This window comes from Pyrus communis, chromosome 13, assembly GCF_963583255.1.
Source record: "Pyrus communis chromosome 13, drPyrComm1.1, whole genome shotgun sequence".
Taxonomy (NCBI): Eukaryota; Viridiplantae; Streptophyta; class Magnoliopsida; order Rosales; family Rosaceae; genus Pyrus; species Pyrus communis.
In genome coordinates, this window is record NC_084815.1 from 16,868,046 (window position 1) to 16,881,787 (window position 13,742).

General features: G+C 39.1%; 1 protein-coding gene across 1 annotated transcript; it reads right to left on the minus strand.

Annotated features, from left to right (window-relative positions):
* Nucleotides 1-4,214: 4,214 nt before the first annotated feature.
* On the minus strand, nt 4,215-11,261 carry LOC137712266 (probable inactive receptor kinase At2g26730). The gene is made up of 3 exons (XM_068451371.1): nt 10,796-11,261; nt 9,430-9,994; nt 4,215-4,656 (listed from the first exon to the last, which is right to left on the minus strand). The coding sequence occupies exons 1-3, from the start codon at nt 11,259-11,261 to the stop codon at nt 4,215-4,217; spliced, it is 1,473 nt and encodes a 490-aa protein (XP_068307472.1).
* Between the last annotated feature and the right edge of the window lie 2,481 nt (nt 11,262-13,742).

The window sequence follows — 13,742 nt, forward strand, 5'->3', positions numbered from 1 at the left end:
GCATTGTAATTGTAACTGGATAGGTTCTCCAACCACTTCTACTTAGCTTGGGTAACCATGACATACTACTAGGTGTCACTCATGGTTTGTGGAAGCCCTGAAGATTAGCAAACACTAATCTTCATCAAAGGGAGAATTGAAATGTAGTTTCAATTCACAATCGATCGTTAAGAGTAACAATCGCTCACTACCTCTTTAATTGGAACCTAATGGATTATGTGAGGTGTATAAAGGCATCTTTATAGTCATTCTCTCACTAGGGTTTTCTTTGAGGCAAAAAGAGAAAAACTTTTTCTTTCTTTGTCTTCCAAAGAGGTCGGCCATACTTAATGGAAAATAGCTAGCAATCTTTCTTCCTCTAAGTCATCCATTTCATCTTCACACCTTATCCTTGGTGTAGAGACACTAAACTTTTGGTGTTCTTAAAGGCCCTCCACTTGGGTGAATCCCTTGTGTAAACAAGGATGAGCTTCAAGGGTAATGAAACTCAAACTCTTTCTTCTCTTTAATTTGTTAATAAGTCTTTTGGTTCACCATTCACTAAGCTTTGAAAGTCATAGGTTTTAGAATTGTTTTGTAATGCATGCCTACTTTAAAGTGTTATTAGTTTGCTTATGTGTTCAAATGTTTTCACATGTTCTTAGCTAGGACAAAATTTTTCCTTCACGAACCCGATTGCACGACATGCGCACCCTATGACCATTCCATACTTAAGGGCTTGATTTGATCGGAACAATCAATCTGGCATCTGAAGGCCACATATAGATCCTAGTAGCCACTGAGTACTTCACAAAGTAGGTGGAAGCAATCCCTTTCAGGAAAGCAATAGGAGCTGCAGTACCCAACTTTATCAGGGAAAACAAATAGGTAGGTATCACACTCAATGTTGCAGGATTAAGCACCTCTGTTCCACGTCGTACTTTTTCTAGGGAAACGATCAAGCATAGCCATAAACAAGAAACTGCTAGGAATCCTAAGTAAGATGGTACATAACTACGCTGGGGGCTAAAGCACACATCTCCCAGATGTTCTGTAAGTCTATAGTATTACTCCAAGGAACACCACTGCCTGCACAAAATACAGGGGATGAGATCTCGAGTCACTCAAGGAAAGGAGAGTGAAAGTAGTTAGGAATGTAGCCCTATACCACCAAGTTACCAGAGCCTACAATTGTACAGTCAAGCCACACAATTTTAAGGAAGGAAATCTCATCCTTAAGATAGCCAAGCACACAATGAGGCAGATCTCCGGACCTTTGAAGTTTACCTCACACTGGGAAGGACCTTTTGTGGTCAAGGAAGCCTATCAAAGTGGTTACTACTAATTGACTTCGGTCAAGGAAGGTACGCTAGCGGAACCTGTCAATGCAAAGTGGCTAAAGTCGTATTACTGCTAAAACGCTCATGCCTATTTTAGAAGAACAAGCTCTTTCTATGCAATGATCATTTTGCTTACTCTATGAGGCTTTGTAAAGCCATGCAACGATTAACGTACCCCAAGTTTTGATGAAATGAATGAGCATTTTGTCAAAATCTTTAGTACATTCGTTTCTTTACATCTAAGCCGCCCTAAGGGACAAAGCATGCCAAAGCCTATCAATGCAAAACAAGCTGCTCAATGGTTCAATGCTTATGCAATATTCCTAGCCAACAACCATGCAAAACCATGGAGTCAAACAACTAAAGCTTTTCCAAAAGGTATACCTATGCAACATGCCAAAGCTTATCAATGCAAAACAAGCTGCTCAATGGTTCAACGCTTATGCAATGTGCTAAGACAATACACCATGCAAAACCATTGAGTCAAACAACTAAAGCTTTTTCAAAAGCTATACTTCTGCAATATGCCAAAGCCTATTAATGCAAAACAAGCTGCTCAATGGTTCAATGCTTATGCAATATGCCAAATCCTATCGATGCAAATCAATGCTAAGCCTATCGATGAAAATCAATGCTAAGCCTAAGTCTATCGATGCAAATCGATTCCAAGCCTATTTATGCAAATCAATGCAAAGCCGAAGCCTATCGATGCAAATTAATGCTAAGTCTATCGATGCAAATCAATGTTAAGCCTAAGTCTATCAATGTAAATCAATGCTAAGCCTATCGATGCAAATCAATGCTAAGCCTATCTATGCAAATCGATTCCAAAACTTATCGATGCAAATCAATGCTTAGCTTAAGCCTATCAATGCTAAGCTTTAACCTATCAATGCAAATCAATGCTAAGCATATCCATGTGAATCAATCCTAAGCCTATCAATGCAAATCAGTGCTAAGCCTAAGCCTACCTATGCAAATCAATGCTTAGCAAGTCAAGCTTTCCTGACATGCTCTGCTTCCCTACGGAAGCTGCGACATCTTTTCTATCTTTTCTCAAGGAAACTCACTGGCAAAGTGCCAAGTGACAGGATCAGCTATTTCCCCCAGGAAACCAAGCAAAAGCTTAAGCCTGTGTCTTAAAGCCTAAATAGAATTTCATCCAGCAAATTCTCATGTACCTGAAGTAAGAAAAAGCCAATGTCATTGCAAGATTAAAGACATCAAAAGCATTATGCTAAGTTTAATATCAGCATCCAAAGCTAAAGGAATAAGTCAAAGGCAAATAAGCAAAATACAAAGCAAAATGGCCATATGGCTATTGTTCAGAAAACAATAAGCTAGTTGTCTAAAAGGAAATTACAACTAAAAGCAAAGGTGGAGTAGGCAAAGCAACTTTCTTTATAGCTTGCTACTTCAACATCTCAAGGTTCATGTTCTGCCAAGAAAAAGGAAGCAAGGGTAAAGCACATCAAACAGCCAAGTGATATATATATATATATATATATATATATATATATATATATATATAGCCTGGGAAAAACAAAAGATTGACCACAGTGGGCTAGATTTCCAATGAACATTAGAAGCAGTAGCTTGCATTTGATCTGCCATAAGATGAAGGCAATTAGCCATCTTTTTTGAACTCCCATGACACATCTTCTTTAACTTAGACTTCTCATGCTCCAACTCTTTATGCTTAAGCTCGAAGGCACGCTCTATCTCCCTTACCTTTGCAAATTGCCCTAAGATGCCTTTGTCTTTCTCGAGGCGGAGGCTAAACATTGTGTCGTGGAGTTTCTCCAACCTCTCAGCCAATGATTTTATAGGCATGCCCAAGGTTGCCAGATCACTAATCACATCATGCCAACATAACATCTTATGTTCTGTAAGCTCCAAGCAGGGTACATGCTCTATGTCTAGCAACAAGACCTTTAGCTCTTCAAGCACCATGCCACACAAATAGGGTGACAAATGCCTTAGGTTTCCATCAACATTCCCCACCTTCTTAAAGAACATGCCTAGGACATTGAGCAAGCTTGAGTAAACCATTACACATTTGAAGTCCACACAAAAGATGAAGGTTTTGCCCTAAGGAAGCAATTATTTGATCGAATTCAGCACCATCGCACCATTTTTAAATTCATTCTTGAAAGCACCAAAAGCCTCGTGCCATGACGCCATTCCTTGATCGAAGTTTGCTCTTCTGAGGGAAGAGTTTTTGGAGAAAGTGCAACATTTGAAGCTTGGGCATCACTTTGGAAAACTTCATCATCTGCTGCCATTTCCTCAAGGAAAGCCACAGGCTGGGATGGAACAACACTAGGGGCTTAAGGACCCAAGGAAGCCAATGTAGCGCTTACATTGACAAGAAAGACATCTGCCCCATCACTTTCAGCTTGCATGGATAAAAGAATCACCACATCCGGGCCATCAACATTTACCTATGGAGAAAGCACAAAACGTGCATCATGAAAGGATAAATCAATAAGCAGAAGCATGTAATATCATGAGCCACTAAGCCTATCAAGGTAAGGCCTTAATGAGCTATAATGCTTATACATGCATACATACAACACAAAGAAAGACATGTCGATGCTCAAACAAAGATTAGTCACCTCGTAACACACAGATAAATCCATGCGGGCAAGAAAGAATGGGCAAGTAGTTGCAAAAATTCACATGAAGATGTCTTTGAGGAAAAGACAATACCTCTACGGTCATTACAGTAGCAACACTAGTCACTATGAGAGAACACGCTATATTCACTTGAACATCATCATTGAGGAAAACATCAACCTCATCAAAATTATAATCACCAATCACCTTGTTATCGTTTTTGTCATTTGGCTCTGCATTATCATCCATACCGACCGCACATTCCCCAAGGGAAGCCTAATGACACCTGCTGCTTCCCAGCTCATAATCGACACTTGAATTGCTATTCTCTGTAGCTTCCAGATCTTGACTAGACTCATTTTCATCAGCAGTACTGCTGGTACTCCAATCATTTTCACTTGAAATAGAAGTATCGAGATACCCTGCATGCTTAGGGGCACCAGATAATGCAAAGGCCCAAGAACTCTTACTCTTTGGTTCCCTGGGAATACCGAAAATGACAAATTTCCTACTGTTGGGAAGACCGTCTTTCACCACATTAGGCCTTAAGTGCTTCACCTTGCCACTTAAGTCACAAAATACAAGATTCTTGAAACACAAGCCAAGTAGATAAAGAAAAGCAAATGGTGTTTTGATAAGAAGCATACATGAAGCTACTTTTTCACTCTGCTTCCTAAATATTCCTCTGCCATCGCAAGATGCCTTGCTCTTCTTGATGCTTCAGAAGAATCACTAGGAACGTTGTTGTCCCCAGTCACTGAATGACATCGTTATTTCAAGCCAAAAACGACACCTGCATTATCCAATATTAGCTTCGGATGGCTGAAGATATAAGAGTGCAACCTTAGCTGCTTGTCACCATGGAACTTGTCGATAGCCCTTAAAGCACCTCGTCCAGTACATCATATAAGGCTTGGAGATGTAACCCACTTGGGTCCTGTTGGCAATATAGTGGGAAGGCCGAACGTTTTCAGGTGGTAAATAGACGGAGCTACAAAATAATCGACGGACGGAGGCACTGTCTTCGGCTAGGAAAGACCATGGTAACCCTTGGTCAAAGCTGAATTGTCACTTCACTAGGAAAGGAGTATAAACTGCTTTTGTTTTTCCTTATCATTCTCTCCAAAGAGGCGAAGCCAACAAAGCGAACGATTTCCCAGTAAGGGAAGGGAAATCCAAGTTCTCAAACAGGAGAATTTAGGTCATGTTATTGTCTTCCCCACAAACGACATTAGTATAAAACATCATCAACTCAAAACCTTCAAGGAGCATAGTGTAAGGATGAAAAATGAAACTACTCACATCATCAAAAAGCTCTAAGAAGTCTCACATTTTCCTAGGGACCTTCCTGAACCAATGGCATGCTAACAGAAGTTTCTTAGACATATAGGATGACAAATCAATAACAAAACAGCTCTTAGCGGCCCTACTGAGGTTAAGACTAATCTTCAAGCCTCTAATCCTTTTCCAAAGGAAGATATGTAGGACGCCAACACATAAGAAACTCTTAAGTGGGGCATCATCGGCTACTTGTTCTTCGAGAGTGTGAATCTTGTCTAACTCGCAGTACAAGAGACCAAGGAATAGTGGAGCTAACAGAACTATGTGGCCCTGCGCAATCTCCAAGGCTAAAGGAATCACTCGGTGGTGGAATGTGTCTTTATTATAGCAAAATATAAAGCGGCCAAGGCACAAACATAACATGGGCTCAAACTTACAATTTGGCTCCTGACTATTCTACCAAAAGTGCTTTATCCATTCATTGAACCGATAGGTATTGCTCGGCGATGTGGGAGCACCTTTCTTTAAGATATTATACACTTCAGCATCCGTGGGAGGAATATCGAGTGGAAGGGGTCCACGTTCTCTATAATGAGAAGATGCAAGCCTTGTAACCACATGCCGAAGGAAATCAGACTCCACATGAACGACTTGCCTCTTAGTCAAGAACATGGCGTCCTGGACTTTTGCCCTCTTCAGGATGGTGCACTGGTTAGTAAATCCTAATTTGGCATCAACCCAGTTAGCCCAGCCAGTGGCTTCACCATAGGAAAAGGTCAAAATAGATTGGAACCAACAGGGAATCATCCGTTTTTTATGCAGTACCTTAAAACGCACTTGGGATCTACGAGATGAACCACGTCTAGGGAAGACCCTTCTCCCTTGAAAACATTGTTCTAGAAGCCGAAAGGAGGTGGTGGTCTACCTCAATGGAGTCGATCAGCAGTCGAAAAAGACTCATCTACCATGCCTAAGTATTTTGGAGAAACTGGAGCCATAAAATTCCTACAGGAAACAGGCAACAAACAATAAGGGTTGTAATACATCATATCATGTAAGGCAAAACATACAAGCATACAAAAAAAACACAGCAAATAACCTACCCCAGGAAAGCAAGCAATCGCCCATTAGGAAAACAAGCAAGCACGCCCTGGGAAAGCAAAAGGGTATGTGGATAAAATTCAAAGCCTTTCATGCAAGACTCTAAGACTTTGCCATGAGACTATTTTTCTGTACATGCTATCAAGCAAAACATATGCATCTTTTCCTACACATGTCATGCTATCAAAGCCCTAAAAGATCTAGCCTAAGAAAGTATGCTATACATGTATCCAAGAGAAACCGGTTATATGTAGTCGAGCTAATCATGCCAAGCGGGTCAATGCAATTGATCAATTGATCTCGTTCAAGCATGCACCAACATGAAAAAAAGTTAGGCTAAATGACAATCGCACAATACACATGAAAACAAGAACAAATCTACAAAGGGCAACCATACAGAGACCCAAGATCGAAAGCCACAGAGCAGCATGAGTTCGATTTCCCGAGGGAAAGATCATGCCCCCTGTCTATGAAGATTAAAACCTTAAAGTACGTTAAGCGCAAGCAAACGACCATAGCATGCTCAGATTCACGAGCAAAATCATCATGGAAGACAAGGAAACAAGAAATTTTTTGAAGAGCAAGGTCAAGGAATTCTTCTTTACCTGAAAGAAGGTCTCGATGTAGAACACTTAAGAACCCAAAAGCACAGAAAGATGCAAGTAGGAGGTACAATGGTTAATAAAGGAAAGACAGAAGAAAGAATTATCGAAGAAAAAAGAACCGATGAGAAGAAGAAAAAAAATACAAATACCTATCCTAGAGAAGGGAGGTGTTCCAAGCAATTACCAAGAAAAAGAGAGGAGGTCCCAGAATTCTTTTTGGATCATGAAATGTGCACGAAAATCAAGGAAGCATATTCTCACTAGGTCACCAGCATCTATGCGGAAAAGAAAGAAAGAAAGGAGAAGAGTCTCATTAAGAAGCCCACATTCAAAAAAAGAATCCCTTGGGCTTGGGTTGATTATTCAGCCTACTTAAGGATTCTCATAGCCCAAATAATCAATGGGGCTAATGTTAGGGCCCAAAAATGTCACACACCAATCCAACCATGTCTCAAAGCCTAATTGTCATGCACAACCTACATTCAAGCCCAAATACATGCCAAGGCACGAGATCGACGAGGAATATATTTACAAACATGTCGTGCCACGGTGATTAAGTTGGATACTCGCACCATGCTCATACCTATTCATCACACCATGTTTCCTTATGCTAATCACTGCCATGCTAAGCCCAAGTCACATATTTGAGGCTTGTCAAGTGGATTATAGTGTGGATGGTTATGAAAGATTATCGGGGCTACATGGAATGAGGGTCATGGAAGACTTTAGGCTGCTTGGGAGCCCAAAGATTGAAGCCAATACCCTTTGTATTTCACGCAGGCATCATTGAAAGAGAATTAGCCTAGTTTACCCTTTTCCTTAGCAAGCCAACTCCCTTAGTTATAACTAAACTAGATTCTTGCATTAAATGTATGTTAAGCTTAGCAAGTGAAGCATTTAATGCTAACTTTCCCTTCCCAGCCTGCACAGACAATCAATGCGCGAAAGCCGTGAGGTGCGCTACTAGAATTAGTGCCTATGGAAGACCGCCCTGGTAAAGGTGTGCATCGGGAAGTAGCAATTTGCAAGTCTCAATAGTGCAGCTAGTTTACACCAACATGGGAATAATAAGATAGTTAGGGAGAAATGAGGGGAAGATGAAGCCACAAAAGGATATTCCCTTGAAACCTAGAGAAGAACCCTTCACTTACATAAAAGGGGGAACACATGTAGAATAGAGGAAGAAAGAGGAGACTCAGATGAACACAGAGGGAGAAATAAAGAAAACGTAGTGAGAGGGAACCATCCAGGAAGAAGCCCATAGAGTTCCATTTACTCCAGAAGCATACTCCAAGTCTCAGGCATCACCATCCATACAACCTTAGTAATTTACATAGCCTTCCATCAAACATCTCAACCATTAGAAGCCTTACTATCACCCTAGGAAAGCCCAAATCATGCAGCTAAAAATACCATGCAACCATGCAAATCCATTCTCTCTCATGTAAACTGATAATCTTCTAACTTCCACATGACGCTTCACTTGAGCAAGTCATTATCTTGATCACTCATGCCATCTTCGAGCCATTGATGTTACCAGGGTATTTCCTAGGACAAGCTATCTTTTTCGAGATATCGTGGGACTTGGTACGAATCCGCACCAAGGGAGAAAAAAGGATGTTCTCAAAGTCTAAGTCCACCTCGACGTAAAAGTCCCCTAACAAAGAGTTGAGGGTTTAAGGGCATGGAACAAGTTTACAAAAAAAAATTGGTGGAGATGAGGTATTTATAGAGCTAGGGCCAACCACATGTATAGCATTTGCCCTAACATGTGCCGGCATTCGATTGACCAAGGTATGTCATCCATAGGATGGATGAGGAAGAAATAATCTCAAATACATTATTTTATAAATCTTGGGATTATCGTGGAACTATCTTTCCTATATATAATTGTGATTCCTTCATTGATTGAGTTGGTCTTCAACTAGGAGAGTACTAAAGATAGGATATAGTAATTAATTATATCTTTAATGTTTTTGACTTTTCTCCTTGTCATGGGTAGAGGAGTTGGTGATGTTGTAGTCAGCTACTCAAACCTCTAGGAATGTTCGACTACGTGTGGAAATCTTGTGGGCTTCGTCAATTTAATAAGAGTATTTTTGTCTTCTTTGAGAAAAAAACTCACGTATCACCTCCAGAATTCTTCAAATTATTTTTTGCTCAACAAAACGTTCTTTGAAATTTATGCTAGCCTTAGTTTACTAATACATATGGAATTTGTAAAGAAAAATGTATGAGCTCCACTTTAAAATAAGTAATCATATAAATGAGGGAGCTAGTTGATCAAATTTTCATTCCTTTTTTCCTTACCCATGCAATTTGTGACCCTTATTTTCCTTACCCAAGCAATTTGTGACTTCTCCTATTACAAGTAGGCTAACATTCCAGAACAAATTTATTGCCTCTTATTATTTTCTGAATTTTGCTTGGGTATTTACATCGATCCCTTGTACACAAACAAAGACTTTAACTACTTTCATTAAAGTCTGGTTACCACTACTTACAATATCTTCGAGATATTAAAAGCTATCTCCTCTATTGGAGGCCTAGCCTCTGGTTTGGCACTTGTACATGCCAAAGCAATCTGCAAAACCATTGACACTTGCCTCCTCTCTTTCCCTTCCTTCACTGGAAACTCAAAAAACTCCAAACCACCTTCTAAGTTCATGTTTGCTTGCTTTTCATTTATGCCCCTTGTCATTTCCAAACCCATTGGTTCTGCCAATATGTCCAGCAGTATCACCCCAAAATTGTAAATGTCACTCTTCTGACTCAGTTCATCACAGAAATTATTTTCCATTTGCCAGCTGGGCGACTTCATCAGCTGCCATGTGTTTGAACTTTCGACCGGCTGCGCCAATTGGGTGAATCCGTAATCCGACAAGCAGGCCGAGAAGTCCAAGTTCACCATGACATTGCATGGCCTAATGCTCCCGTGTACGTTCATCTTCATCTTCTTCTCGTATGGAGGATATTGTCCGTGGATGAAAGCAATTGCTTGTGCAATATGATTAACTATAGTGAGTCTTTGGTTCCATTCCAATGCTGTGTGGCCATGCTGCCTAGCACCTTAATTTATGGTCAAACCAAAATAATTGTCAGATATCACTAGGTACAAACAGTTTTCACTTAATAATGTCCTAGCGTCTGGTTGACAATATCAAAGTTATGTACATCTCTCCTACTGAAGAACTTTCTGACCAACAAAAAAATGTAAAAGGTCCATTAATTCCAAAACATTTGCAGCTTCTATTGGAGAAGCATTAAGAGATTGAGAAATGTGTTGCGCACAACCTTGTTCATTGGCGCTTGATTTTTCTTAATTTATTAAATCTAAATGTCAAATATAAATATGATTGTGGATGAGGAATAAAACAAAGTGTGCAAAAACTATTTCCCTAGAAATTTATGTCTGCAAAAATTGAAAATATATATGAACCTTTTAATTTTTTTTTAATACGTTTTTTCATTTGGAATCGATGAAAAATACTTGATATTAATTTTACAAAGATCATGGACAAAGTCTGAAACCAAAACACACAAATCGTCACCAAATGGATAAGGAATTTAGTAGGCTCATGCTAATTAAAGAGGCTCCCTGATTGTTAATATAATTATTTTACATAATATTCTTCAACAAAATGCAAATTGGCTGAAATGTAAGTGTAATCAAATTTTAATTGCTGAACTAATTAAAATTAAATATTGAAGAGATATTGATCAAAGATTGACGATACGTTAGTTCAATATCGGATGACATAGATCATTTCAACAATTGAAATATGAAACAAATTCATCATTTAAAGTGTTTGAAACTTTAGAATTAATTACTGCTTTAGGAAGCACGTCCAAGTGAATGCATAAACTTACCGGCAAGCAAGTCGGCGAGGCTTCCCATGGGTTTATAATCAGAGAGAACAAACTTAATCCTCTTAGCGTACAAATAAGCAATGACAGGCAGAAGATACTCACAATTCTGACTCACTTTAGCCAAGTGCTCAATTCTCTTCCCAAACTCACGCTTCCTAGAGCTCACATTCCTGAACCTCTTCACGGCACAAACCCTACCTCCCAACAGCACCACCTTCTCAGTCATCCCCAGCTTGCTCTCTCCAATCACACCCACCGAACCCCTCAGCACACTCCTCAGTGTCAGGTGGGCAAGCCTTTCCCCGCAACCCAAACACTTCTCCTCGTGCCCACAGAAGACAAGTGGCAGATCGTCCATGAAACCGACGATGCAGTCTTCATAGTCGGCGAAGGAGCTGGCGTAGCTTTTTATTAGGTCGTCGTGTTTGGGGCTCTTATTTCTAGGTTTTTCTCTTAGGGTTAACATGGTTTTTTCAGAGAGGAACTGATGAAGTTTGAATGTGAAAAGTGTTTCGTTTGATGAGAAATATGGTTTTGTTTTTCTTGTTCGGGTGATTTTGATTAATTTATTGTGACGTTTCTTGATTATATCAATCCAGCTAGCTTGTAATTGCTTTGTTATTGGGCCCTTGGAATACAGAAAAATCCAAATGTGGAATCATATATTTCTTTTCGAACTTTGACTAGCCATTCAGACCATATTGGTTTATTTTATTCCATTACCATATATAAAAATAAATAAAAGATTAAAATTTAAAAAAAAATAAAAAATAAAAAATAAAAAGGAAAATGTCAGGGGTACTATCTTGTTTTTTTTTCTTTTTCCAGACAAATAATATTATTTACACTAAGAAAAATAGGATGGTTTAGCCTCACAGAGGCTAGTAATAATGTGGTTCAAATTCGCTTTTGACAATAATCGAACTTATGACCTCTAACTTACAAGTGAAAAAAAATATTATAAGACCATAATACTAAGTGGCTAGGGAGACTACCTTTTGAGATTATATTTTATAGACTACATGATGTAGCAATTGATGGTTGGTCTTCTTGTTTAATAATTTAAAAAAGAAATCTAATCATTCACCACCACATTGTGTGATTTAAAAAGTACAATTTAAGTAGATGGTCCATCTAGCATAAAGCTATTCAGGCCACAAAGTTTGGAGGTGGATTGTTTGCCATCTCATTTCCATACTCTCCCCATACCTTCCTGTTTGTGTGATCACGGTTAAACCACATCAACATTTTATATTCCTATTACATTTTGTTTTATTATTTCTATAAAAAAAATTAATATAAAATATTGACGTGGCTTAACCGTAACCACACATCACAAAAGGGCATGGGGAAAGTATGGAAATGGGAGGGCAGAAAATCCACCTCCACAAAGTTCTACTACTCACAATGTGCAGAGGTAACACTGGTTTTGAGAGCATTAGGCATTTTCCTTAGCATTTGCAGAGAAATTTCGAGATGACTGTCAGCAAGAACTACTTTGTAACATAGTTTTTCCCACAATTTAATTTCATAATCTACATTTGACATATTATTTGTTGTTAAGAAACCTATAGTAAAGGTAACTGAGTAATTTGTGCATCTGAGGTAGTTGCTTCGTTTGGTGTCCAGGACGAAACACACACACACACATATGTATGTATGTATATGTATGGTAAACTTAAATATGATGGAATTGGCTTAGATTAAATTGAATATAGTCAAACATAGTAGGGGACAATAGTATCTTTCTTAAGATAGAATTTTACTTATAACGGAATGGTCCACTTAAGTGTCTACATTGTCGCTGTAAATTTCCACCTTCATTTGATTGACGAATCTGCACCTCTAAAATATTAACACATGAGATTAAAACCAAAAGTCTCACGCACCAACGATGAATGGGGGCCTTGGCCGAAGAATCTCTGATGCTAAAGTTAAAATTCTAAAAAGAATGTGTTTGAGTGTTTGTGGGTAGCAAAAAGCCTCTTGAATTTTGGAGATAAATGGTGTATTTATAGGAGAGAAGGAGGAAGTGGGTCAGCCCTCTAGGGTTTAAGGGTGGTCAGCCCTATGTGGAAGGTTTGGTGGGAATATTCCAAAGATATTTGTGTAAATAAATAACTTGGAGTAATTTGGTAAATATCCTAAATAAATGGAATTACGATTACTTACTTAAAGGAGGTCTTCTCTGATTAGAAATGTATTTATGATAAGAATAAGGAATTATCCTATCATAAGTACCTTTGACTTTTCCTACGGGCAGGGGTGCCTTGAGCAGTCGTTGATCTCTGCTTGCTCTAACTCAGTTGGGCATGGTGAATGAGTTGCTTCTTGCTCATTTAATAGGGGCAATCTTGTCTTTCTTGGGAAATAATCCACATGTCAGCTCCATGATTTATAGGATTATTTTTGGCTCCACAAATGCCTCCATACCTACTGGACTGCTCTTAGGAAAAGGTAGGAGATGTAGGAATCCAAAGCTGCAATGGAGTTTGTGTCCCAATTTGATGTATATTCCCTCTTTGACTTTGAATTTAAATCCTTCTAGAAAGGGAATGTAATTGCCACCAAAACATATTTAAGTCTGTGTCAAGCAGGGAATTAAATAAATTTAGAGTGCAAATAAAACCCCACAAGAAAGAGAGAAAGCCAGAGGATATTTGTTCCCCCTCCTCTAGCAATCTTATTCACTTGCCCATGCAAAGAATTGTGTTCTGTTGCTTTTCTTTTTTTCCAAGGTAAGAAAAATTTAATTTTCTCCTTCTTCTTGATTTTTCGGAGCCTTGGGGCTTGAATTTTTTGCTCTTTGGAGTGAAAAAGGCAGTTGCGGGCTGCTGTGCTGTTGTTACTGTGGCAGATTGGCTGCTGCGGTTGGTATAACGTGACTCAACTGTGATAGATGCATAGATCTTAGTCCTGGGCAAGGTACGCCTTAACTAGCTGGGAT

Coding starts and splice junctions, on each gene's coding strand:
- LOC137712266 (XM_068451371.1), bottom strand. CDS start 11,261: ATGTTAACCCTAAGAGAAAAACCTAGAAATAAGAGCCCCAAACACGAC. Junction 9,995..10,795: donor CCTCGCCGACTTGCTTGCCG/GTAAGTTTATGC, acceptor CCATAAATTAAG/GTGCTAGGCAGCATGGCCAC. Junction 4,657..9,429: donor TTTAATATCTCGAAGATATT/GTAAGTAGTGGT, acceptor ATTCTTCTGAAG/CATCAAGAAGAGCAAGGCAT.